This window comes from Geotrypetes seraphini, chromosome 17 (assembly GCF_902459505.1).
Source record: "Geotrypetes seraphini chromosome 17, aGeoSer1.1, whole genome shotgun sequence".
Taxonomy (NCBI): Eukaryota; Metazoa; Chordata; class Amphibia; order Gymnophiona; family Dermophiidae; genus Geotrypetes; species Geotrypetes seraphini.
In genome coordinates, this window is record NC_047100.1 from 42333266 (window position 1) to 42358898 (window position 25633).

The 25633-nt window shown below is 45.7% G+C and overlaps 1 protein-coding gene across 4 annotated transcripts in view; it reads right to left on the reverse strand.

Annotated features, from left to right (window-relative positions):
- Positions 1–25633, reverse strand: part of CACNA2D2 (calcium voltage-gated channel auxiliary subunit alpha2delta 2) — a 1199719-nt gene that overhangs the window by 208166 nt on the left and 965920 nt on the right. For all 4 annotated transcript variants that reach the window (XM_033926190.1, XM_033926189.1, XM_033926191.1 and 1 more), the window contains 2 exons: positions 17914–17964; positions 14105–14204 (listed from right to left, as the gene is read on the reverse strand). In XM_033926190.1, the coding sequence (XP_033782081.1) occupies positions 14105–14204; positions 17914–17964 (151 nt within the window). The remainder of the gene's footprint in view (positions 1–14104; positions 14205–17913; positions 17965–25633) is intronic.

Genomic DNA, 25633 nt, shown 5'->3' on the forward strand with positions numbered 1-25633 from the left:
CTCTCTATCTCTGGTCTTCCGCACCCGGCTAACATAACTAATAATCACTCCCCGCAGGACCGCCTTCGCCGCCTCCCAGTACAAAACCGGGTTCTCCTCATGCTGCTTATTATGGTATTGATAATCCTTCCACGCCCCTAGAAGATAGGGCAAAAAGTTAGGGTCCTCCTGTAACCACAGCGGATAAGCCCAATACCCAGGTGGGCGAGGCCCCCCACCCGAATCCCAATCCATCCAAACCCATGCATGATCTGAAATCGCATAAGGCCCTATCTCCACCTTTCGAACCCTAGCAAAGAGCGATCGAGAAACCAGCAGATAATCGATACGAGATTGCGAAGCATGGGCGCGAGAGAGATGGGTATAGTCTCGCTCCCCCGGATGCAAGAGTCTCCAAACGTCCAAGAGATCTAGAAGATGACACATCTGAGGAAGACCCCTAGCCTCAGTACCCTCTCCACCCCCAGATGAACGAGATCTATCCAAGGAAGCATCCCAGGCAACATTGAAGTCCCCCCCCACAATCATCGGAAGAGAAGCACGCGACAATAGTAATGCCTTCAAACGGGCGTAAAACGATTTATCATAAGCGTTGGGAGCATAGACACACCCCACCAGCATTTGAACCCCCCCAAGCACCGCCGTACAAAAAGCATAACGACCATCAGCATCTATAGCCACCGGGGTAATCTGAGTAGCCACCGCTTTCCGAAAAAGAATAGCAACTCCCCGTTTCTTCCCAACGGCGGCCGCCGTAATACAGCGCTCCACCCAACCCCGTCTCAATTTAGCATGTTCTAAGTCAGTAAGGTGTGTCTCCTGCAACATAGCAATATCCGCTCGCTGTCTCTGCAAATTTTGTAAAATTTTTGCCCGCTTAACAGGCGAGTTAATGCCTCCAACATTCCAAGTAAGAATTTTCACCATTTAACTGACATAAAAATGGAACAGATACAGTGTAAAAGTGATGAAGAGGAGTAGGCTGCCAAGATGCTGCCCCAGCCTACAGCATCCAGCAGAAAACAAGACAAGACCCCAGGGCCTCCCGGAATCAGGCACCGCAAAAACAAACAAAATAAAAAACACCACACTAAAACCACCCCACGAAACAAAAATCAAACCCCCCCCACCCCACCCCACCCCCACTCCTCCCACCCCCGGACTGTTCCCCAATCCCAACTCCAAACCCATCCCAGAAACCCCCCAAGAAAGACTTTCCCCGAAGGAAAAGTAGATCACATTTGACGCCCACTCCCTCCCCAACCCCTATCACCATAGAAGCCGCAACTGCCCAACACCCAAACCCAGCAGGTATTACCAACAAAGCCCAAAGGAACCCCCCAAGGCAAGGGCCAAAAGACCAACAAGCCCCAGCTCTGCAAGACATCCAACGATAACAAGCAGGAACTAATCCCAACCCAACCGGAACCCCCAGCTCTCTCCACATTCATCCTAGGTGAACCCAGGCCGACCCCCCCCACCCCACTGCGCATCACCCGCACCCAGTGTAACCTATAACCAAACCCCCCCAAAACACACCAAAGGAGCCCCAATAGAACCCAAACAGCAAATCGTCCAAAGAGTCTACAAGAAGGCAGCAAACAAGTAAAGTACAAATATGGACGAGAAACTCCAGGTCTCCGAAGCTCCAAAGCTCCCCATGCCCAGAGCCCATCTCGAGAAGCTCAAAAACATCGGTCACAGGCCTGCGGCCGGCAAACATCGACCCACAGACTGCTGAACTCCGAACCGCTGGACTAGTCCAGGCACTGCGCTCTCCACTCCAGTAGAAAACCCAAATGGCTCCAGGCATGCATATGTATGTACAAGAGCTCAGAGCACCTCCAAGCATCCAAGGTCAATATCAAGAAGAGAAAAATAAAAAATAAAAATAAAATGAAAAACACAACAATGGCAACTGGGCTAGCGGTACTCTGCGGTCAACAAGCAAGCAGGTGCGCAGATCCACAGGATAACAGGTTAGCTCCTCACTCAGGCGGCCCCCCGGATGATGAAATTGCACTGGTAGAGGGACCCGCCGCAGGCTCCTGGGCCAGGAAAGACTGCGCCTCCGCCACAGTGGTAAAATAAGTGGTAGTCCCATTGCTGTGGACCCGAAGTTTCGCCGGGTACAGCAAGGCGAAGCGAATATTGCGTTGTATCAGCTCCGTACACACTGGGGCAAAGGCTCTACGCTGCTGCGAAACTTTAGCAGAGTAATCCTGAAAACATAAAATTCTCTTGTTGTTATAAGTCAAATTCTGGCCCCCACGCATAGCCTGAAGAATAGCCTGCTTATGTACATAGTTCAACAGTGTAATAATCACCACCCGCGGTCTCGCCATCATGGACCGCTTAAGGCCTAGCCTATGAGCTCTTTCAATGCACAGGGGCCCCAAGCCTGGTGGCAGAGTGAGGGAGGAAGTAATCCAGGATTCCATCATGGAACGGAGATCAGACTCTGGCAACTCCTCAGGCAGGCCAACAAACCTCAGATTGCAGCGTCGCGACCGGTTCTCCAGGTCTTCCAAACGATCCTCCAAAGCTGCAAGAGTTTTAGCCTGGTTACTCAGCAGGCCCTCCGCTCCGAGCACGCGGTCATCCAGAGCCTCCACTCTCTGGTGAAAAGATGACACCTCCTGCCCCATCGTGTCCAGTTTCTCCTGCACACGCTCCAGCTTAGCATCAAGGGGGAGCAGCCGCTTTTCTAACACCAGCTCCATCGCGGCAGTCACCTCAGCAGCCACCTCCGACACCCACGCCGGGCTCCCCGTCGCCTCCGGGCTAGCCGGCGCCGCCATTTTACTTTCCCCCGCTTTCTGCTTGTCCCGGTTATTCCTCGGGGTTTTCGCCGACATCGCAGGCTGTTGAACCCCGCCGGTTGTAGTCGGGTCGCTAGGCACTGACCTGCTCGGCAACGCGGTGGCGGGCGCGGTGAAAAAGTGCCGATAAAAGGGGGCTGAGCGAGGAAGCGGCAGGAGAGAACGCGGTCAGCGTCTGCCCTGCTTCATGGCGTCACGTGATCAAAATATGTTTATATTAAATGATCACATGTAAACGACTATTGTTTTTATGTCGAGATACTCTTACTATTTGGCTGATCTTAGAATGATTTTAAAAAGTCTCCCTTTTAAGAAATCCATTTGTGGGGGGGGGGAATATGGGGGGTTTGATTGTTTTTGTTTTTTTTTGACATGCAATCTGTTTGTAGCATCACCTTTCGCTTCTATTCCCATTTCTCCCATTTTCCACTCTCCCTTGCTCTGTGCAATATAAAATCAACCACATAGGAACATCACGTTGGCTATGTGTGTTTCGGGGGGGGGGGGGGGGGAAAGTTTCTAGGCAGATGGTTTTCTTCTGCTACATTGCCAGAAGGCAGGACTTCCTTCAAATCCCATACAGGTTTTGCTGCTACTTACGTTGTTGGCCTTGCCGTCTCTAGTCCGTCTTCTCCTATCTCCAACGACTGATGGACATGTGCTCCGCCAAGTACACTGACCTCACCACCACCACCTCAGCTGGCTCCCTAGTCCCAGACAGAAAAAGGAGGAAGCCAGCAAAGAAGATGCCTGCTGCATCAGGGGACAGGGCTAGAGGTCACCTCATCAATCGCCACTCACCACACGCACGGGCCCGATGATTAGTGAGTGCAAACTCAGTCCCGCCCCTGGTCAGTGAGATGGAAGAAAGGAACAAGAATAACTCAGGGTAGAAGAAACTGTTGGAGAGAGGTAGGCAGCAACCATCTCTGCGGGACTCCCACAGGAGTCCTGTGGACTTGGGGGGTGGGGGGGGGGGAGGCCCGTGGGGTGTCCGCGATCCCTGGTCCTGTGCAGACCTCTAGTTACATTAGGACTCTGGCAGAAGCCCATCAGCATGCCTGAATTGGCGAGTCTGGCTTTAAACGAATCGGTGAATTAATTTGAATTGTGAATCGGACAGCTTTAACGCTCACCCTAGTTCCACCCTGCAGATGAACATAGATATACGTTTAGAAAATAGTAAATTGGAAGGGTTTGGTGAGAAAAAATGTCCATCTGCCCCAGTGGCGTACCAAGGGGGGGGCGGGGGGGCGGTCCGCCCCGGGTACCAAGCCCTGAGGGGGTGCTCCCGGTCCGGTCCAGTTACCCCCCCCTGCGCCGGGTGTCGCGTCTGGAAACAGCCTGCAGCAAGATCGCGATGCCAGAGATCTTTGCCTGCTTCGACTGTTTCCTCCGCCACGGTCCTGCCCCTCCTCTGATGTCAGAGGAGGGGCGGGACCGCGGCGGAGGAAACAGCCGAAGCAGGCAAAGATCTCTGGCATCGCGCGATCTTGTTGCAGGCTGTTTCCCCAGGGCAGTAGCGTACCAAGGGGGGCGAGGGGGAGGTCCATCCCGGGTGCCGCCTTAGGGGGGGGTGCACAGCTGGCCCGGTCCCTATCGCGCTCCTACCCTCCCAGCGAAAGCAGCATCGGCGCCATTATCGAAAAAGGTAATGGCGCCAGGCCTTGGAGCACCAAGGCAGACCGCTTCTTCCCCCTCCCAGCCGAAACTCCGCTGACCATCCTATCTCTCTCCCCCCCCCAAGTGAACCTTTCTGACCCTCCCAGCGAAAGCAGCAAACCTCCCTCCAGTAGCGTCGGCTTTATCCTCCCTCTGCCGCATCACTGATGACGTCATCAGTAACGCGGCAGAGGGAGGAGAAAGCCGCGAAGGAGGTTTGCTGCTCTCGCTGGGAAGGTCGGAAAGGTTCACGTGGGGGGGGGGAGATAGGAGGGTCAGCGGGGGTTCGGCTGGGAGGGGGGAGAAGCGGACTGCCTCGGTGCTCCATTACCTTCTTCGGGCAGCAGCAGCGTTTACAATTCGCTGCTGTTGCCGGCTTCAGGCCTTGTTCTCTGCCGGGTCCTGCCTACTTCCAGTTTTCATGAAGACAGGACCCGACAGAGAGGAAGGCCTGAAGCGGGCAACATCAGTGAATTGTGAATGCTGCTGCTGCCCGATGAAGTTCAGGACATCAGGACATCGGGGAAGGAGCAGGGAGAAATCGGCTGCTGGCTTGGGGGTGAGGGTAGGGAAAGAATCGTGGAAGTGGAGAAATCGGCACGATGGCTTTGTGCAGGCTAGGGGGAGAGAGAAAGAAAGGAAAAAATAAAGAGGGGGGGCCAGGGGGAGAGAGAAAGAAAGGCAGAAAGAAAGAGGGGGACCAAGGGGAGAGAAAGAAAGGCAGAAATAAAGAGGGGGACCAAGGGGAGAGAAAGAAAGGCAGAAATAAAGAGGGGGTCAAGGGGGAGAGAAAGAAAGGCAGAAAGAAAGAGGAGGGCCAGGGGGAGAGAGAAAGAAAGGCAGAAAGAAAGAGGGGGACCAAGGGGAGAGAAAGAAAGGCAGAAATAAAGAGGGGGGTCAAGGGGGAGAGAAAGAAAGGCAGAAAGAAAGAGGGGGGCCAGGAGGAGAGAGAAAGAAAGGCAGAAATAAAGAGGGGAGCCAGGGGGAGAGAGAAAGAAGAAGGATCAGAAGAAGGACCAGAGACTCATGAAATCACCAGACAAAAAAGTAGGAAAAATGATTTTATTTTCAACTTAGTGATCAAAATGTGTCCGTTTTGAAAATTTATATCTGCTGTCTATATTTTGCACTATGGCCCCCTTTTACTAAACCGCAATAGAGTTTTTTAGCGCAGGGAGCCTATGAGCGTCGAGAGCAGCGTGGGGCATTCAGCGCAGCTCCCTACGCTAAAAACCGCTATCGCTGTTTAGTAAAAAGGGAGGGGGAATATTTGTCTATTTTTGTATAGTTGTTACTGAGGTGACATTGCATAAAGTCATCTGCCTTGACCTCTTTGAAAACCCGCGGAATATAAATGATAATTAACATTTTCTCTGCGTACAGTGTGCTTTGTGTTTTTAAAATTTTATTGTTGGTAGATCATTTTGACTTGGCCACAAAGGTAAGGGGGAGGGAGGGAGGGGAACTGCTGAAAGACATCTAATAATCCTTGCAGGCTTGACTGCAGGGAATTATTTTTGTAAAATCATGTTTTGTTATGTGACTGGCATTATCTAGACTTTAATTTCTATGAATGAATAGAATGAAAATGATATAAAATTACTTGCTTGTTTTTATGTGCGTGCGCTGAAGGAAAGTGGAGAGAGAGTGGGCTGAGGATGCTGAAGGGAAATGGGGAAGAGAGTGGGGAGAAGACGCTGATTTATAAATTGACAATTGTACAGAATATTGTTTCTTTTTATACTTTAATATAAACAATTCAAGGCTTGTGTGGATGGAATCAGGTGGTTTGCGGGGATGGGGACCGAGCTTACGGGGATTAGTCCAATAAAATTGTATTTTTTTATATCTCATTATTTGTTTTATTTTTATTTGTTAATTTATAAAGTGGTGATTGTTATGTATCAGTTTTTTCAAATTTACATCTACTGTCTTTATATTTTGCACTGTATTAGAGGACATGTGTTACTGTTTTTTGTGGTGTTGCATTGTATCCAGGGTCTGGTTTCTTGGCGGATCAGTTTAACTTTTGTCTACATATTTCTATTTTTAGTTTGTGATTATTCCATTTTGGGCGAGGGTGTATCTCTGTTCTGTGTGTATGAAAAAGACATAGTTTTCAGTTGGCATTGACTACAGGACCAATTGACTGTGCGGGATCTGGCTTGTTTAGTTTTACAATGTATGTGTTGGTGTTCTAGTGCTCACTGCAGTGTTTAAGATGCAGCCTTTTCCTAGGTACACTCTTGTGGTGCGTTATGTAGATTGGTACTAAAAATCATATTTTTCATATAGATGGGGGGGGTGTCAAAAAATGATGGGCCCTGGGTGCCACATACCCTAAGTACGCCACTGCCTGCAACTACTCCATATGTACTTCTAATGTCATGACAATTTAGACATAATTTATGTTTTGTTATGTTTGGAATAATGGTTACATATATGAGGTTCAATAAAAGAAAATTTTCACTGCCTGTTTCTATTCTGACCATTTATTCCATTTCATGGTTATTGCAAAAAAAAATAAAAATTTTTTTACATGGGGGGGGGGGGGTGTCAAAAAATGATGGGCCCCGGGTGCCACATACCCTAGGTACGCCACTGATCTGCCCCTTTATGCCATATTTTGGACATTTTTCTTTTCTGAAAATGAGCCCTTTGTTTTCTTTAAAACTTTATGTTTAGTGAATTTCCTTTTGATACTTTTAGACTTTTTTGTTTTGTATCATTTTATATAGTACTGATCAATGTCTAAGGACGACAGGGGTTAATTCAATGTGAGTATAATACAATTGGCTGGAAAATGTTTTATGAATTATATACTGTCTTATTGTATATTCTGTAAGCAATGAAAATTTAAATAAAAAAGAAATAGACAATATTTATTTCTTGACTACTTCCTATTTATCCACATAAAAAAGGAACAAATTGCCACTTACAAGAAGGCATAGAGAGACATAATAAAAAAAAAACCATCTAAGTCCCTTTTTGGCCTAAGTCCCTAGATGCAGAAAGCAGGCAGCAGGGAAATGTCCATCCTCAAAAAAAAAAAACCCGTACAAAATGAGTTGCTTTTTTTAGAATGGTCTACCTCTACGTTGAGCAGTATTAAATACCCAGACCACCACTACGTCTATCCTTACCACACATTCCCGACCAAACAATTGCCCGAGTCTCAAACGCCCAAAACAAAAGCTTTTAGGCGAAGGAGGGGCCAGTCCTTCGCCTAAAAGCAGGATTCTGTAACGGGCATCTGTCATAAACAAAGCCGGTTACAGAATCCTGGAACTGCCCCTCCGATCGCGGCAGGCGCGATGCTTAATCTCTCGTGCCACAATCCCTACTAACCTCTCCGGCAGGAGAGATGCACAATGAGAGATCCGATCCATGTCTGGGGGGCTGATTCACGAATCACCCTCATTCAAATGTGGGCGATTGGAATCACGCCCCCAACCACCTGCCCGGATCACTCTAAAGCGATCCCAACGCATGCGCAGACCATGTGTAGATTGTCTGCGCATGAGTTGGCTTTCCATGCCCAGCAGAGTTTAATTTTACTTTTTCGCGAGCCCGCGGGTTAAAACCACAGGTTTGCACAGCGGGAAAGGGCAGGAGTTGGGAAGAATCAGGCAGGAGATTCAGGGCAGAGCAGGGCGGCAGGAGAATCACGGCTTGAGTTGGGGCAGAGAGCAAGAGATTCGAGGCAGAGCAGGGTGACTAGAGAATCGCGACTTCGGGGCAAGGAGCAGGAGATTCGGGGCAGAGCAGTCTGAAACAATGTGAATAACTGGTCCCCAGCAGTCGCTTGTTTGCTGATCGGCCAGCCTAGTCGGTGTTGCTTTTTTTTTTTTTTTTTTTTGAGTGAATCGCTGCCATTCCCTCTCATTTGCACGCGCGGATTGGAGGATGATCGGGACAGAGGTTAGTGAATCGGGTCGGAGGGAAATCGGGGCGCTAAGTGGTCGGAACTTGATCAGTGAATCTAGCCCATAGTTTAAGACAGTAAAAGTCTGACTCTTACCACAAACACTTTGAAAGAATTGTTCTGAGTGACAGGATTATTCTGGTTATAGTCAGGATTCATGATAAAGGTGTTTTGATTATATGAAGGGGAGGGGTGTTATTCACTGGTGATCAAGCGCTAATGGATCTATGTAACACTTTGCCACAAATTATAACTATCAAATGTTAATGTATTCATAATTCCTCACTTATCAGCAGCTCTGTAAATTGAAAGGCAGCTGACAGACTATGCTATCATAAAGTTATTGAGGGTTAAATATACAGCTTATCCTTGTTATATGCAAATATAAACACCCCAGTGCAGAGACATAACTCTGACAGCAATCAGTTGCCCGTGCTGCAGACTCCCATTGATTCTTGGCTGCAGGGACGTCCTGAGGGTCCAAGAGGAAAATTAGGTGCAAAAGTAAGGGACAGCCATGGATTAATATTTTCTAATCTTCAAAATCTCATTGAATCACCAGACTATGTACCAGACATACAGTATAATCAAAATAATTATTAATAAATGCATTGGAAGCAAATCATATACGTTGATATCTTAGTGCCTTTAAAAATCACAGCAAACAGTTGTGACATAAGTAATAGGAAAAGAAAATAAGGCAAATATAACACAAGAAAGGAAAAATTCTGCCCACGTGATCATAGTCGCAACAAAAGGGATCCAATCCAGGAAATACAAAAATAGCAGAAAATCAAAATATCCAAAAGGAAGAGTGCTTATTCTAGAAAAATCGCCTGAAGCCTGCCCTTACAATATAACTGACGATCACGCCCTAATATTTAACTCCTCCTTAGCAGAGATAAATTACAACCATTGTTTGAGATGGAAGAACATACATGTTCTATAGAACAAGTCCATTGTGCTTGCTCAATTGGACTACTGTAATTCTGTGTATGAGGGTATGGTTGTGTCAAATAAGGAGTCTGGTTTCTTCCTTTAGCGCTGATGCCCATGTCCTCCCTGCCTTCGGTTTCATGATTCCCAAATTTATTATGTAGGAGGGATCTTTAAAATGTTTCTGCACTTTTACACTATGCAAATTACCTCACTGCCTGCAAGGTGAGCCGACTTGCTTGACTGACTAGTCACATGACATCCTAAGACACACCCTCTCACTACTTCTCCCGCCCCAACCATTTCCCGCAAAAATATGAAAGTGCAGAAAATTTTTTGAAGAACCCTCGTGTTATGCATTTGATTGTAAAATTTCCATTTGTTTATTGCTTTTATCTGGTCCTTTTAGTTATATTTTGCAATTCTTTTATTATGCAATCTGCTAAATTAATTATGTTATTTGTCTTCCTAAGCTTATTTGCTCCTCTACATAAACATGCTTCCATCATCATTTTGCTTTTTAACATTAAACGGCTTTGAAATAAAACGTCCCCATTGTAAGTATGGGCACCAGTAAAGATAGACGCTAAGCATTTGTGAACTCCACTAACTTGGAACGTGAGGACGTTACTGACCAGACTTTACGGTAGGTATCCTGCAAACAGGATGGTTGGATAGGCTGGAGTGAGCTTGGAACCTAGGACAATACCAGGTGGACTTTACAGTCTATGACCCAGATATATCAAAGAAGAGACAAGTTAATTTAATCATGTGTTTTTAATGGGAATAACTAATGGGCAGACTGGACGGACCGAAAAGAAACCAACAACATGTCATTCCAGAAGAAGTTGAAAACACTCCTCTTTGACAGCTGAACCGACATGCCTTTCTCAGAAATGAACCTATCCACATCTTATTTGGGGGATATCAAAACATACTAACTGTGATCATTTTGTCGTCCGTAGGGATAAATAGCCTTGAAAAAAAAAACCCCAGGGTGAAACATATTGGCTGATTAATCCCTGTAAATTTGACCACGAAATCTAAAGCTAAGTATTTAAATATTTAAAACATCTTTGAGTAATGTTGGTTCACTTTACTAATTCTAATTGTAGCACTTGATAAACATCGGACCCGATGAGGACTTGATGGACAAAGCCATAAACTATGAAATCAATTGAGTATAATGGTGACATCTCAGAGGGCCCATGAAAATTTAAGATTCAAGGGAGAGTCTTTTTAGGGATGATCTTATAAGATTATCTTTATCCTGCATTGTATGAATCATCACTCTCTCAGTAACATCATTGAATAAGCAACGCTGTTGGAAAATTATTATAAAATGAACATTATAATGCAGGGGTCTCAAAGTCCCTCCTTGAGGGCCGCAATCCAGTCGGGTTTTCAGGATTTCCCCAATGAATATGCATGAGATCTATATGCATGCACTGTTTTCAATGCATATTCATTGGGGAAACCCTGAAAACCCGACTGGATTGTGGCCCTCAAGGAGGGACTTTGAGATTCCTGTTATAATGGCACTAGAAGAAGATATAGATTTGCCAATAGAGATCATACGTCAAACAAGTGGCTACAAGCTCTGGATGTCAAAGTGCGCCAAAATGGCTCCCAGCGAGTACAAAACGCTCGCCCCAGCGTAGTGTTCAAAGATGAAAGTTGGAAGCGTTCATCCACAATCATCTTTATTGTGGCTATCCTGAAAATCCGACTGGCCGGCTGCGCCCTGAGTACTGTGTTAAGAACCCCATCAATAAAGAGACCCCACCTAAGACTTCATTCTACTGCTGCTTCTCATTTTTTAAAAATCTGTACTGCTGGAGATGATCAGAAAATAACAACAAAAACACCGGCAGTGGAGCTATTCAGGCAGCCTCTTACATGGTGTAATCCCCTTTCAGCTGGCGAAAAGTGTCGAAATACAGCCGCTAAACTCTCATCTTCGGAGCACTTTATTCAGTGCAGAGGCCCGTCCTCAGCAACAACCACTTTCTATCTGGGTTGCATTTCGTGACACTGTCTGGGTTTTGCTCGATTGATTTTTCTAAGAACATAAGAAAAGCCCTCACCGGATCAGACCGAGGTCCATCCAGTCCGGCGATCCGCACACGCGGCGGCCCCTTTAGGTACTCCCGAATGGAGACCCAGATATACCGTAGCCCTCAATATGATTTGCAAGAAGGTGTGCATCCAACTTGCGCTTGAATCCCAGAACAGTCATCTCTGTCACAACATCCTCCGGGAGAGCATTCCAAATTCCCACCACGCGCTGTGTGAAAAAGTACTTCCTGATATCCGTCCTGAACCTGCTGCCACTCAGTTTCAGTCTATGACCTCTTGTCCGTGTCACATCCGAAAAAGTTAGTAACGCTGCTTCTTGGTCTATTTCATCAAAACCTTTTATTATTTTAAAAGTCTCTATTAAATCCCCTCTCAGTCTTCTCTGCTCGAGGGTAAATAGTCCCAATTTCCTAAGGCGTTCTTTGTAGCTCAAATTCTCCAATCCCTTGACAAGTTTCGTGGCTCGCCTCTGTACCCTCTCCAGCAGAGTTATATCTTTCTTGAGGTATGGAGACCAGTGTTGGACACAGTATTCCAATTGCGGTCTGACCATTGCTCTATAAAGTGGCACCATGGGGTGCAGCGGCTGCTCAAGTGCCCGCAATATTTAGCTGCGTCCGCAGACGACGATGGATTTTACAACCGCAATCATTTTGAACGGTCGCCTGTCTATGCTCCCAACTATAATACGACGAGCATTTCTTCCTCGCAATGAACAAAATAATGCCCCAAGAAGATTCTGAGCAGAGAAGACAGTCGGAAAAGAAGCAGCTTATTTCTCCCAGGTGCACTTTGTGATTTGCTGTCATATTTCCACAGTTGGGGGATGCACGGAACCTTTTTTTTTTTTTAAATTTCATTTGTTTTCAAATTGTTTTGCTTCATTTCTTTAAAATGAAAGAAACTTAAGTATGGATTTATCGTTTAACGATTGTGATATGCTTGGGTTCAATTTGCTTTCTGTACAAGTTTTACTTGAAAATATATTGAAATCAATAAAAAAAAAATACTTGAATAAAATGAAAGAAACACAATATTTCCCAAGAAAAACAAAATGTCTGGCTCTCCCTCTTTCCAAGCCCCCCTCGCGACCAGAGCTATGCTGAAGATAATTCAAAATTCTCCCCCCCATGTCTAATACTCTTCAGGCAGGAGTGACTTCCTTTTGCTCCTGACTAACCACTTCTGTTTATCAAGATGGTGCCAGCTGCACATCCTTATTGCCTGGTATACAATGACCTTTTCTGTCTGCACTGATTACGGCACCTCCCAGCTGCCAGCCACAGAATGTGACTCGCTCTAAGCTTTTTCCCAATCCAGGACGGTCTTTTCGTGCTCCTCCACGACACCGCACATTCTGGATAGCTGAACATCTCTGCATCATTACCCTCCGGTGCTTTAACCCTTTAATTGGCAGACGGTGAAACGGCTGCTTTACGTAACTAGATGTTGAACGAGAGCAACAGTGCCAAATAAAGGGTTAACACAGTAATGAGTAATCCATAGAGCAGGGGTGTCAAAGTCCCTCCTCGAGGGCCGCAATCCAGTCTGGTTTTCAGGATTTCCACTATGAATATGCATGAGATCTATTAACATACAATGAAAGCAGTGCATGCAAATAGATCTCATGCGTATTCATTGGGGAAATCCTGAAAACCCGGCTGGATTGCGGCCCTCAAGGAGGGACTTTGACACCCCTGCCATAGAGGAAAACTGAAAAGCAGTAGAAAAGGTAATAGACTCCAGGGAGTCTATGGAGGAGACTGGGAATAGCAATGAAAACACAGATTGGACAGAAATAGGAATATAGAATTAAGAAACAAAGTTAAAAGGCCTGGGAAGAATGGAGATGGAGAAACAGGTGGGGAGTCACTAAAGAACAGTGAATGCAAGCAGTGTCGTAGCGAGGGGCGGTGGCGCCCCTCTCCTGCCCCCTCCACCACCACACGCTTCTTCCCTGCCCTCTCCTGTGCAAGCTGCTTCCCTTCCCCCACACCTGGCCCAAGCAACCCCTAAGCTGCTGTCACGTCAGCTCTTCCTCTGACATCACTTTCTAGGCACCAGTCCAGGAAGTGATGTCACAGGAAGAGTCGGCACTGGTGCGACAGCAAGTTGGGGGCTGCTTCTCGTGCCAGGAATTTCACAGAGGTACGGGGAAGGGAAGCGACACACGCGAGGCAGTGGGGGGGAGGCAGGGAAGGAGCAGGGGGCGGAGAGGAGGACGGGTGCCATGGCAGACCCCCCCCCTTATTATGCCATTGAAAACAAGGGGTAAGAAAGACACAGATGATCTACAGAAGTGGAGATCCAAGTGAGATGGAGAAAAGGAAGAAAATAACAAAGAACAATGATTAAAGAACGGTAACAAAAGATAAAGAACAGGAAGAGAAGGTAAACGATGACAGATGGAGACACTGAAGGGGCTAGGGAAGAACAGAGAGAAAAGGGTCTGGGAGCCAAAGAATAAACTGGGAAGGGACAGACATAGTATGTGAAGAATGGAGAGACTTAATGAGAACAGAAAGAGAGATTTAAAAGAAATAGCTACATTAAAATGTTAGCAGACTAATTTGTCATTTTCAATACTATATAGTCACATTGCAGATTCAGAGAGAAGTAGCATCTGGGAAGCTCCTCCGACTACTGACCAATCTCTCCCTCACCTTCCCCAGATACTTACTGAAGCTACGTTCACATAATCGTCATCGGAGAGGGTGTCCAGCATCTCCATAACGGAGGTCTTCATCAGCTTCAGTGTCAGACCACTCACGCTGCCGCTCCTGCAGGAGGCAGAGCACAGACAAAACCAGTCTCAATGAAACGGAGAGATATCCAAACGTCACATCATCAAACCACGGTCTTCCCCAAAAACTCTTGTAAGGGGGAAAAAAATAAATAAATCACCCAAGGGACCGTTCTACAACTGGGTACCCCCATGAAGAAACCTATTGTAAAATGACAGCTGGATGCCCAAGTTCCATTATAGAATATGTGCTTAACTGCATACTTGCCTGCCAAAGTACCAGCAGGACACCTAAATGCTATTCTGCAAATATCCGCTTATTTGGTAAGGGGTTGGGTGATCAAAGTCCCCAGGTAAGTATGACCTCAGTAGCTAAATCATTAAATTTATTTATTTTTTTTAATTTATAGCCCCCTTCCTCCCCAGAGAGCTCAGAATGGGTTACAGTGTACATTCACAGTGCTACAATATAGGGTTGTTCCAATATATCTTCATATAGGATTATTTACTGGTGCTGGTGAAGGGTTGATGGAGTGACTAGGCAAAAAGGTAGGTTTTTACAGCTTTTCTAAAGTTAAAGAAGTCCTTTAAGGGCTCTGATATGAGGAGCTAGGCTGTTCCAGAGGTTTGTTAAGAGATGGGAATAGGATCATTTCTAGGCTGTCGAGTTGGAAGGAGTGTCCTGATGGTATATATAAGTGGATTTCATCCTGGGAGCATAACATTCTCTTTGGGGGTATAGAGAGGAAGTTTGTCTGAGAAGCATACCTCTAAACACATAGGAAAAATGGGAAATGTCAGGAGAACAATATACTAATGCTCAAAGTACGGGAAACAAGGTTTTGGATCTAGAGACTGTGATGTAAGAGGCTGAGTTGGATTTAGTAGCAATCACAGAGATGTGGTTCATGGAGAACCATAACTAGAATATAGTTATACCAGGCTATCTGTTCAGAAAGACATGGTAAGAAAAAAGGGAGGGGGGAGTGGTATTATATATTAAAGATATTATTAAAGTCACATAATTAATTGCAGGACCTACAGGGTAAGGAAGACACACTGTTGGTCATTCTGGAAAGAGGAAATAGAAAATGTATCTACATTGGTGTAGTTTAATATTAAGGCAGATACATAGAGGGCTCATTCAAAAGTGAAGGTTCTAGACTTCAAACAAAATAACTTTGATCAAATTGGGTATTATGTCAAGGAGTTGTTGGCTGGAAGGGAAACAGTGGGCAAAACTGAAAGGAGCTATTGAAAGGTGAAAAAAGCATTTTGTAAGGAATGTAAGCAAATAGTAAGAGGAAAAGAAGGATGCTTTGGTTCTTAAAAGTAGTAGCTGGAGAGGTCATGAAAAAGAGGCTAGCCTTCACAAACTACAGGAGATCGTAGAAAGAAGGGAGTGACTATATCTGGAAAAGCTAAGAGAAGCCGGTAAAGTAGTCAGGAAAGCAAAGATGCAACTAGAAGAAAAAAAACTGACAGTAAAATGGGGGGACAAGAAATTTCTTAGCTATGTTAGGAGGTAGTGCAAAAGTGGTGTTGTGAAACTCAAAGGTGAAGGAGGGATATATAGTAGCTGATAAGGGAAAATGCTTGAAGTACCTGTATGTAAATCACTTTGAATGTGGTTGTAAAACTACAAAAAGGCGATATACAAGTCTCAATACCTTTCCTTTCCCTAAAGATAAGGCCGTCTTGCTTAATAAATATTTCTGTTATTTTTTACAGCTGAAGGTCTGAGAGCAGAACCGTAGAAGACAAATGCAAATAGATATGGAGATGTGGTAGATCTTGAATGATTTTTAGAGGACTATATTTACAAGGAGATAGCCAAACTAAAGGTGAACAAAGTGATGGAGCTGGATGGTGTAGATATGAGGGTACTGAAGGAACTTAGGGAAGTTCTGGTAGCTCTACTGGCTGATCTTTTTAATGCTTCGCTGGAGTCAGGATTGGTACTGGAGGACTGGCGAAGGGCAGATGTGATCCCTCTCCACAAAAGCGTAAGTAAGGAAGAGGCAGGGAACTACAGGCCGATGTCTGACTTCTGTTGTAAGTAAATTGATGGAAACGCTTCTGGAATCCAATGGATTTCAAGGCCCAAGACAACATGGTTTCACTAGAGGTAGGTCTTGTCAGACAAATCTGATCAATTTTCTTTGACTGGGTGACAGGATAGTTGGATAGAGGGAGAGCAATAGTTGTGGTGTAAAGCCTTTGACACTGTTACACACTGGTGTCTAATAAATAAGCTGAGTACCATCAGTATGAACTGGATTAGGAACTGGTTGAGTGGAAAGTGATAGAGGATAGTGGTAAATGGGGCTCATTTCGAGTAAAGGGATGTTACCAGTGGAGTGCCACAGGGTTCAGTTCTTGGCTATGTTCTTTTTAACATTTTTGTAAGTGATACTACTGGAGGGCTGTCTGGTAAGGTTTGTCTCTTTGCAGATGGTACCAAATTCTGTGATAGGGTAGCCACCACTGATGGTGTAGATAACATGAGGAACAACATGGAGAAGCTTGAAGAATGTTCTGGAATTTAGCAGCTAAAATTTAATGCTAAGAAACGTAGGGTAATGCATTTGGACTGCAAAAACCTAAGAGAATGGAACCGTTTAGGGGTGAAGGAGAATGGAACAGTTTAGGTTGAAAAGGTGGAGATGAAAGCTAGAAGGTTGCTTGGGTACATAGGGAGAGAACTGGCCAGTCAGAAAAAGGAGGTATTGATGCCCCTGTATAAGACTCTGGAGACCTCATTTAGAATATTGTATACAATTTTGGAGACCACACCTTCAAAAAGATATAAACAGGATGAAGTCGGTCCACACGACAGCTACTAAAATAGTCAGTAGTCTTCAGCAAAAAAGTGAAGTACAGCAGCATGGCTTAGTTTCAGTTTAAAGAAATATGATCGCATTTTATCTTATTATAGACAGCCACATTGGTTCAAACTAGAAGTTATGCGCACAACTTTCTAAGCGCATTCTATAAAGTGCTGTGAGTTGTGGGCATTCTTAAAAGTTGGACGCACTGTTATAGAATATGCCCAACCCTCACACAACTTATGTGTAAGTATTTAGACCTGATTTCATTGGCCTAAATCAGGGGTGTCCAACCTGCGGCCCCATGAAATATTTTGTGCGGCCCCAGTCGAGGGCGATGCAGTGTTGCCCCCGGGTGTTTACCGTCTTGCTGACTCCCTCCTCTGTCTTGCTGCAGCGTTTGTGCGGCCCCAGAAACATTTTTTTCGGCCAATGTGGCCCAGGGAAGCCAAAAGGTTGGATACCCCTGGCCTAAATGTTAAGTCACGTGTATGGGCACTAAGCGTGATTCTTTAAACTGTGCATAACTTTGGAGGCCTTTACTAGAAACCCACTTAGCGCCATCCTTTTTAGATATCATATACAGAATATGGCCCTTGGAGTGTAGGGAGAAGGAGGCTGCAGCGATAAGCTCAGCTTGTCCCTTTCAGGTAGCTCTCAATCAGCAAAGGAACTTGTAGAAGGTATGTTAAGTATAAGAAGATAAAGGAAATAAAGAAACCCCCCCCCTCATAAGTCTTCCACCAATATTTCTACTCCAATTTGTTTTAAACATGTTTAAAAGAGAGCTTTCTTCATTTTTTATCAACCCTCTTACCAAGCAAAAGGTGACTCAAAGGATGGGACTGTTCCGTGGCAAAGGATAACATCATTTCTACAGTATAAGCCTCTGTTTTATATAAACATAGAATGACTTACACATCCACAATGATAACCATATCCTTTGGAGAGGAGGCTCCTTGGATGTACCTGAGCAGAAAAAAATACATCAGATATTAAAGATTAAAGACTAATAATATAAAATACAATACAGCCTGCTCATCATATCAAGCTTACAGTCGGTGAGACCAATGGAGTAAGAGAAGAAACATTTTGTGCTCTGTTACTACGTGCTAGTTTTCTCCTGGCACTTCTATGCTAAGTCCAGGAGAAAATCTTTAACTACATTTCATTGGGTTGGCTTCCAAGTTTTTATGAAATCCAACCTGTGAAGCTCTTGTTGCACGCAGTCTCATACTTAATGGATTGCTTTGAACATTTGTGCATTACAGTAACTCTTTAACTCTGTTCCCGATATTTTAATTCTGTGGTTGAAAGTATTTTAAAACCGATTGCGGTGTTTAAAGTTAAACCCTGATATCCAGCATTGATCTGTATACTGTTACTGAATATACTGGTATAAGGCACGCACTGGAAGTTATTCAGGTACCATCAATATTCAGGGCTGGTATCCATTAGGACATCAGCAAAACAGCCATCCTGAACTTTTTCAAATAATTCCTAGCATCCCGCTTGCTTTTTTGGCCGCTGCCGCACATTGGGTAGAAGGTTTCATCATATTGTCTATGATGAAACCAGATCCTGTGCACACTTTGGCTGACATACGCATGCTCATTGGCCCTCCAGAGGCACTGGGAGGGGGACGGGCCACCATTTTGAAGAGGCAGCCCTATCGGCAGGAGGGAGTGGACATTCCTCCTGTTGATGCTTCATGGAAAAGTAAGGGAGTGTGAGGATATCAGAGGGGTGTCGGAGGGTATGTGAGGTGTCTGGAAGGGGGCTATTCTTAAAGTGGGCTGTCGGTGGTGGTCAGGCTGTATGGAGTCGGCCTCCTGTTTCGATGTCGTTGGTAGCGTAGGACAATTGGATACGGCAGTTGGTAGGATATGACAATTGGTAGGACAGTTGTCTTCCTGTCGTAGACCCGCTGAAAACTCACCTTTTTGAGACACACTTCAACTCATAACCATATTCCCCTCTGCTCACCACCCTAGCCAGCAATTTAACCATTCCCCTCTAACTGTAACCCCTACCCTAGCATCATGTTTGTTTGTCTTGACTGTTCAGATTGTAAGCTCACTTGAGCAGGGACTATCTTCTTTATGACTCTGTACAGTGCTGAGTACATCTACTAGCACTCTAGAAATGATTAGTAGTCATAGAAATATTGCCCCATGAAGTCAAACGGTCAAAGTCAAACTTATCTTGTGCATTTCCCCTGTGTTTGAAAATCGAGGAGTTGCATACATTTTCCACAGTTATTTGTACTATTGAAAATGGGCCTGGTGCTCTACTGGGGAATGCCCGCCTGCATTGATGGGAAGGATGTGTATAATCAGAAGATTTTCAGTACCAGTGGACTGCTCTTTCACTTTACCAGCACTTTACCGTTCTTTCGATATATTAAGGGGAAACGACCCGCAAAGGAAGTGGTGGGACCGTTGGATGACCATGGAATAAAGGGATAACTAAAGGAGGACAAAGCAATCGCTGACAAACTGAACACATTTTTTGCATCTGTATTTACCGAAGATGTACACAGCATACCGGAACCCATCAGGCTATATGCTGGAAACGAAGACGGAAAGCTGACAGGATTGACGGTCAGTCTAGAGGAGGTATGTAGGCAGATTGATAGGCTTAAGAGCGATAAATCCCCGGGACCAGATCAGAGTCATCCTATAAAGGCCTGCAGGCTGGAAGAAACATATGGTTGAATTCGCAGAAACTCAACGCCTCCCTTGCCCCAGTCTGTTTATTGCTTGGCAGCTTCATACTGATTATCAGGTATAATGGCTCCGGTAGTACTTTTAGGCACAGACTGCATCTTTCTGGGATGCAGCCCAAGTATACGCTTTTACCGTTCAGTAGCTGCCTCGCCTCCTCAGCCCAAGGATCAGAAGTCCAATGTTGGAAACGGAATCTGGCCTGTCTGTACTTCAGCTGTTGCTATGACTAAATTAATCTCTTTGGCACCCTAAGGCATAGGACAGAGAAGCCCTGAGCACGCAGGGTTAGAGATGGGAGTATATAGATTGTGCCTGGGGGTCTTGAGAGGTGCCCAGCAGTACACAGAATCCCCTGGCTTCGTTTTCATTCCTGTCCTTCTGATCATGTCACTAAGCTCAGGCAAAGGCTGTGCTCATAATCTTCCCCACCTCCACTGGTAGCGCAAAGGCAGGCTCCAGCAGAAATAGCCTGACCACTGCACAAAGGGGTCCGGTTGATTGTCTCCTATGCTCAGCTTCTGCATCAGTGTGAGGAAAAATCAGTCCAGGTGATGATATAATGGGGTCAGAGAGCTGACTCTCTTACTGCCGCTCCTTCCTATCTAAAAGCATCACTAATTACAGTCAGTGAGTTGAAGAGTAGCCTAATGGTTAGCGCAGTACCAGGTTCAATTCCCATCGTGGCTTCTTGTGGTCTTGGACGTCACTTCAGCCTCCACCCTGAAGAAACTGAAATGTTAATTGGAAAAGACCATTTCTAAACTGTCTAATGCAACTCCTGGGACATAGCGATAAGACAACAATGGCCTACTTCATCTTGTAACTATGACCTAACTGTATTAATAATTGTACAGATCTACCTGTACTATCAACTCCATTGAATGTCCGTGTCAAACTGTCCATTGTAACTTCCTGAGTAACTGACCCATCCTCTTGAACTGATAGGTAAAGGCGGAATAAAAAACCTAATTAACATAACATAACATAACACTGCCGCAGCATAGGTTTACTATTCGTCCGGGATTCCCCAGACATGTCCTCTTTTTAGAGGACTGACTGGGTGGGTTTTTGTTGTTGTTGTTTTTTTTTTAAATTTAGAGAAATTTGTGTTTGTTTATCTGGGTTTTAAAATGAGCCGCCCGCTCCGCAAGCCCACTCAGCATATTAATGCATCCTACATCCCCTCCAAAGTCTGGATGTCTTTCATTCCTTCAGGCACTTTCTCTCTAGTCTTTCCCTCCCCTACCCCACAGTCTTCCAAGCCTCGGCAGTGTCGGCGACTGAGGCACCTGATGCTGGTGCCCGACTGCCTGTGATGCAATTTCTCCCGTGGCAGAGAGAAGAGTTCAGGAGTTGGCCAGCAGCGGGTGTCTCAGTCACTGACTCTGCTGGCAATGTGTCCGAGGAGTGAAAGATTGGGGGTGGGAGAGGGGAAGGGGGTAGAGAGAAATACCGGACCACATGATAGGGAAGGAAGATGCTGCTCGGAGGAGGAGGGGGAGGAAGAAAAGCAACATTGGGCTGGCATGGTGATTGGAGGGGAGGAGTAGGGTGGAGTGGGGAGACCAGATGAGAGAGAGGGAAGAGAGAGAGAGATTGATGCTGGAAAGGGGTTCAACAGAAAAGCAGAGAGAGAGAGAGAGATGCTGGCTCTGGTGTAGATGAGAGAGAAAGAGGGAAGATGCCATACGGAAATGGGGAGAGGGCAGATAGTGGATGGAAGGGGCAGAGAAAGAGGGTAGATGATAGATGGAAGGAACAGAGTGAAGAGAAGATTAGGAAAACTGAAACCAGAGACGAGAAAGGTAAAATATATTAGGTATGCCACTGTGGTCACCTGATCTACTGGTGTGTGCGTTTGGCTTAGTATGTGTGTTGGGGGGGGGAGGGGGGCAGGCCAGGGTGGGACCAGGGGGTGAGATCATGTGTCCTCATTTTTGTCACCACAAATATAGCAACCCTACCCAGGTACAAAATTTAGATTATAAGTCTACTAGTCATAGAGAAAGTATCTGTATGTAATACAGTATGCAAACTACAGTACTTTGGTTGTACCACAGAAAAGTGGTGTATCAAGAATCCTACAATTTAAGATTTTTATCCTGCTTCTTCATCAAACGATATAGAGAATAGGTAACAACACAGTAATCAATAGAATATATAATATATATATATATATACATAAAAAATCTAATTCTATCACAGTGTGCCTATATTTAGGGTGATGCGTCAAAACCACGGAGGACAACAGTGCGCCAATAATCCCGCACCGACATTTGAGTGCAAGAGAAAAGCGCGCCTCCGCTTTGAGGCCTTCCCTTTTGCGCTCTAAGGAGAGGGAGGGTATGGGGGGACCACCCCACTACACTTAGAAGTCCTCATGCTCCCGTTGGGGTGTGAGGGGAACCCCCCCCCAACACTGAAAACTCCCAAAGACCAAAAATGGGAAAGAGAATGGGAGTTTTAGTGTACTGGGGGTTCCCCCCCCCCAAACGGCCTGCGGAAGCAGCGGCACACTTTTCTCCAGCGCTCAAATGTTGGCACGGGATTGTCAATGCGCCGTTGTCCGCGTACCATATTTAGGAGCCTATAAAGAAAATTACACATCTAGCATATCAAGGATGGGGCAGTCCACCACGAGTGCTGGAGTGGTTGCGGGACTGGGATCTGAATGGGCGCAGCTGTCAGCTCTGTCAATCCCCACCCTCGCTGATGTCAACTTTCTGTTCCAGGGCGGGGGACCAGCAGAGCTGATGGCCACATGCACACATGCGGACTGCGGCCTTGTGACCATTCCACGCACACTCCTGCTGTCTGGAGCAGAGGGATGCTCCAACCAGAGGAGGAGGGGGGGGGGGTCTCTGCCCCGGGGAGCCAGCAAGCCAGGTACACCACTGAATTAGACAACTACTCTCGTTAACACCCACAGTCTGCCCAAACTTCACCCATGTGTATGCCTACTCGTAAAATAAGAACTATGCAAAATGTGTTTGTACAGAACAGCACGTAGGTGGATTTTTGGTGTTTGCAGAAGGATGCTGGGCTGTATAGAGAGAGGTGTAACCAGTAGAAGAAAGACGGTGTTGATGTCCCTGTTCAGGTCATTGGTGAGGGCCCACTTGGAGTTTTATATTCAATTTTGGAAACCGTATCTGGCAAAGGACTTAACAAAACTTGAAGCGGTCCAGAGGAAGGCGACAAAAATTGCAGGAGGTTTGCGCCAGAAGACGTATGAAGAGAGACTGGAAGCCCTGGAAGCCCTAGAGGAAAGGAGGGACAGGGGAGATACGATTCAAACGTTCAGATACTTGAAAGGTATTAACGTAGAACAGAAATCTTTTCCAGAGAAAGGAAAATGGTAAAACCAGAGGGCATAATCTGAGGTTGAGGGTTGGTAGACTCAAGAGTAATGTTAGGAAATTCCTCTTTACGGAGAGGGTGGTTGTTGCCAGGAATGCGCTCCCGAGGGAGATGAACACAGAGGATCTCTAATCAGAAAATAATGGTATATATTGAAGAATTAAGGCCAGTACTGGCAGACGTGCACAGTCTGTGTCCCGTATATGGCCATTCAGTTGAGGATGGGCTGGGATGGTTTAGATGAGCTGGAGCAAGCTTTGATGGAGACTCCAGTACTGTGCAGAGCTCTGGGTTTCTGGCCCCAAAATATCTAAAAAAAAAAAAAGGACAATTTAAATTAAATCATTAATTTATAGAGTGTGTATGGCTGGGCAGACTGGATGGACCATTCTATGTGCTCACATATTTTTTTAGTTTTTATACATTGCTTATAGCTTAAGTGGTTTACATTCAGGCACTCAAGTATTTCTCCCTATCTGTCCTGGTGGACTCACAATCTGACTAAATGTACCTGGGACAATGGAGTGTTATGTGACTTGCCCAGGGTCACAAGGAGCAGTGCTGGGCTTTGAACCTGCAACCTCAGGGTGCTGAGACTGCAGCCCTAACCACTAGGCCATGCCTCCTCCACATACAAGTGTCTGTAGTCTAATAATTTATGCACACAGCTGACATGCAAATGTTAGTACCGTATTTATAGAATTACCCAATAATGGTATTTAGCGCAACAAATATTAAAGAGATTTCCGATTTACAAAGAAATCTAAAGTAAAAATCAATAGAATAAAACCCTCATTCCTTCTCTTATCACTTCCCATTTAAGATTCCAGCAGCCTTTCCTTACTGGTCTGCAGCTGAATGATGTCTCCACTGCAGTGTCATGGAAATTGAGGGGCATTATTTATCCCCATCCGGTGCCACTACGGTCATGTGACCTTCTTTTCAAATCTCTACATTGGGTTCGCCTCTGTTTTTGCAAAAAAAATTCACACATCTTGTTTGTGCCTTCACTCTGCAGCTCCTCATTACCTCTCATCGATCCTTTACAAGCAAGCTACTCTAACCAGTGCCCTTCCTTCCCATCGGAAAATCTCAGCTCTGTGTTTTCCACTTTGCTGCTTGGAATAGCCTTTCATTATTTGTCAGATTCAAATTCAGCCTGAAAGCTCATCTCTTCTTGGCCACTTTTAACATTTAACCTTAAATATTCCTGCCTGCATTTCTCAACATATTCAGAAAGTCCTGGGATCAATATTCTGTACCTATTTTCACCGGTATATCCACAGCTAGCTCGTGGGGGGAATGTGGGACCACGCACAGAGACTAAAGCAGGGCAGGAAAATGGGGCCATGTGTAGGGTTACTAGATTTTACAACTGTAAAATCCAGACACATGGCTCCACCCCAGCTCCACCCCCAAACCTCTTCTCGAGTTCGGAGCCGCGTTTGGAAGGCCTCCGAGAATGTGCCGGTGTGACGTGATGACATCACACGCATGCATGTGACCTCATCACGTTGCATGCCCTCCAGATGCAGCCCCGAGCTCAAAGCTTTTCACGACCAGGACAAAGGGCCGGGCTTTGAAAAGCCAGCCGGATGCCTGGACAGTCCTCTAAAAAGAGGACGTGCCTGGGTAAATCCAGACATCTGGTAACCCCAGCCATGTGCAAAACATACAGTTGCTCAGTGGTGGGGCCTGCTCTAAGTTAGGGCTCCAAGATGTCCGGATTTACTCGGACACGTCCTCTTTTTGGAGGACTGTCCAGGCATCCGGCTGGCTTTTCAAAGCCCGGCACTTTGTCTGGGTTTTGAAAAGCTTTGAGCTCAGGACCGCATCTGGAGGGCATCTGCACATACGTGGATGTAATACAGTGACGTCATATTAGTGATGACATGAAGGCTGCCAAGCAAGTGGAGAAAGCTTCCTCCAGGTCAAGGCAAATGATGGGTTGTATCCGTAGAGGTTTTGTCAGCAGGAGACCTGAAATCATGATGCCACTGTACAGATCCATGGTGAGGCCTCACTTGGAATATTGTGTTCAATTCTGGAGACCACACTACCGGAAGGATGTGCTGAGAATCGAGTCATTCAACGAATGGCCACTAGGATGGTCTTGGGGCTCAAGGATCTCACGTATGAAGAAAGACTGAATAAACTGAGGCTGTACTCACTTGAAGAACGAAGAGAGAGGGGAGACATGATTGAAACGTTTAAGTACATCACGGGCTGTATCGAGTCGGAAGAAGATATCTTCTACCTCATGGGACCCTCGACCACCAGGGGGCATCCGCTGAAAATCAGGGGAGGGAAGTTCCATGGCGACTCCAGAAAATACTTCTTCACTGAAAGAGTGGTGGATCATTGGAACAGACTCCCACTGCAGGTGATTGAGGCCAACAGCGTGTCAGATTTTAAGAGAAAATGGGATATTCACATGGGATCCCTAAGGGAGTGAAACCAGGGGGCGGGTATTTGGAATGGGCAGACTTGGTGGGCTATAGCCCTTTTCTGCCGTCTTTTTCTATGTTTCTATATGCACACATGCATGC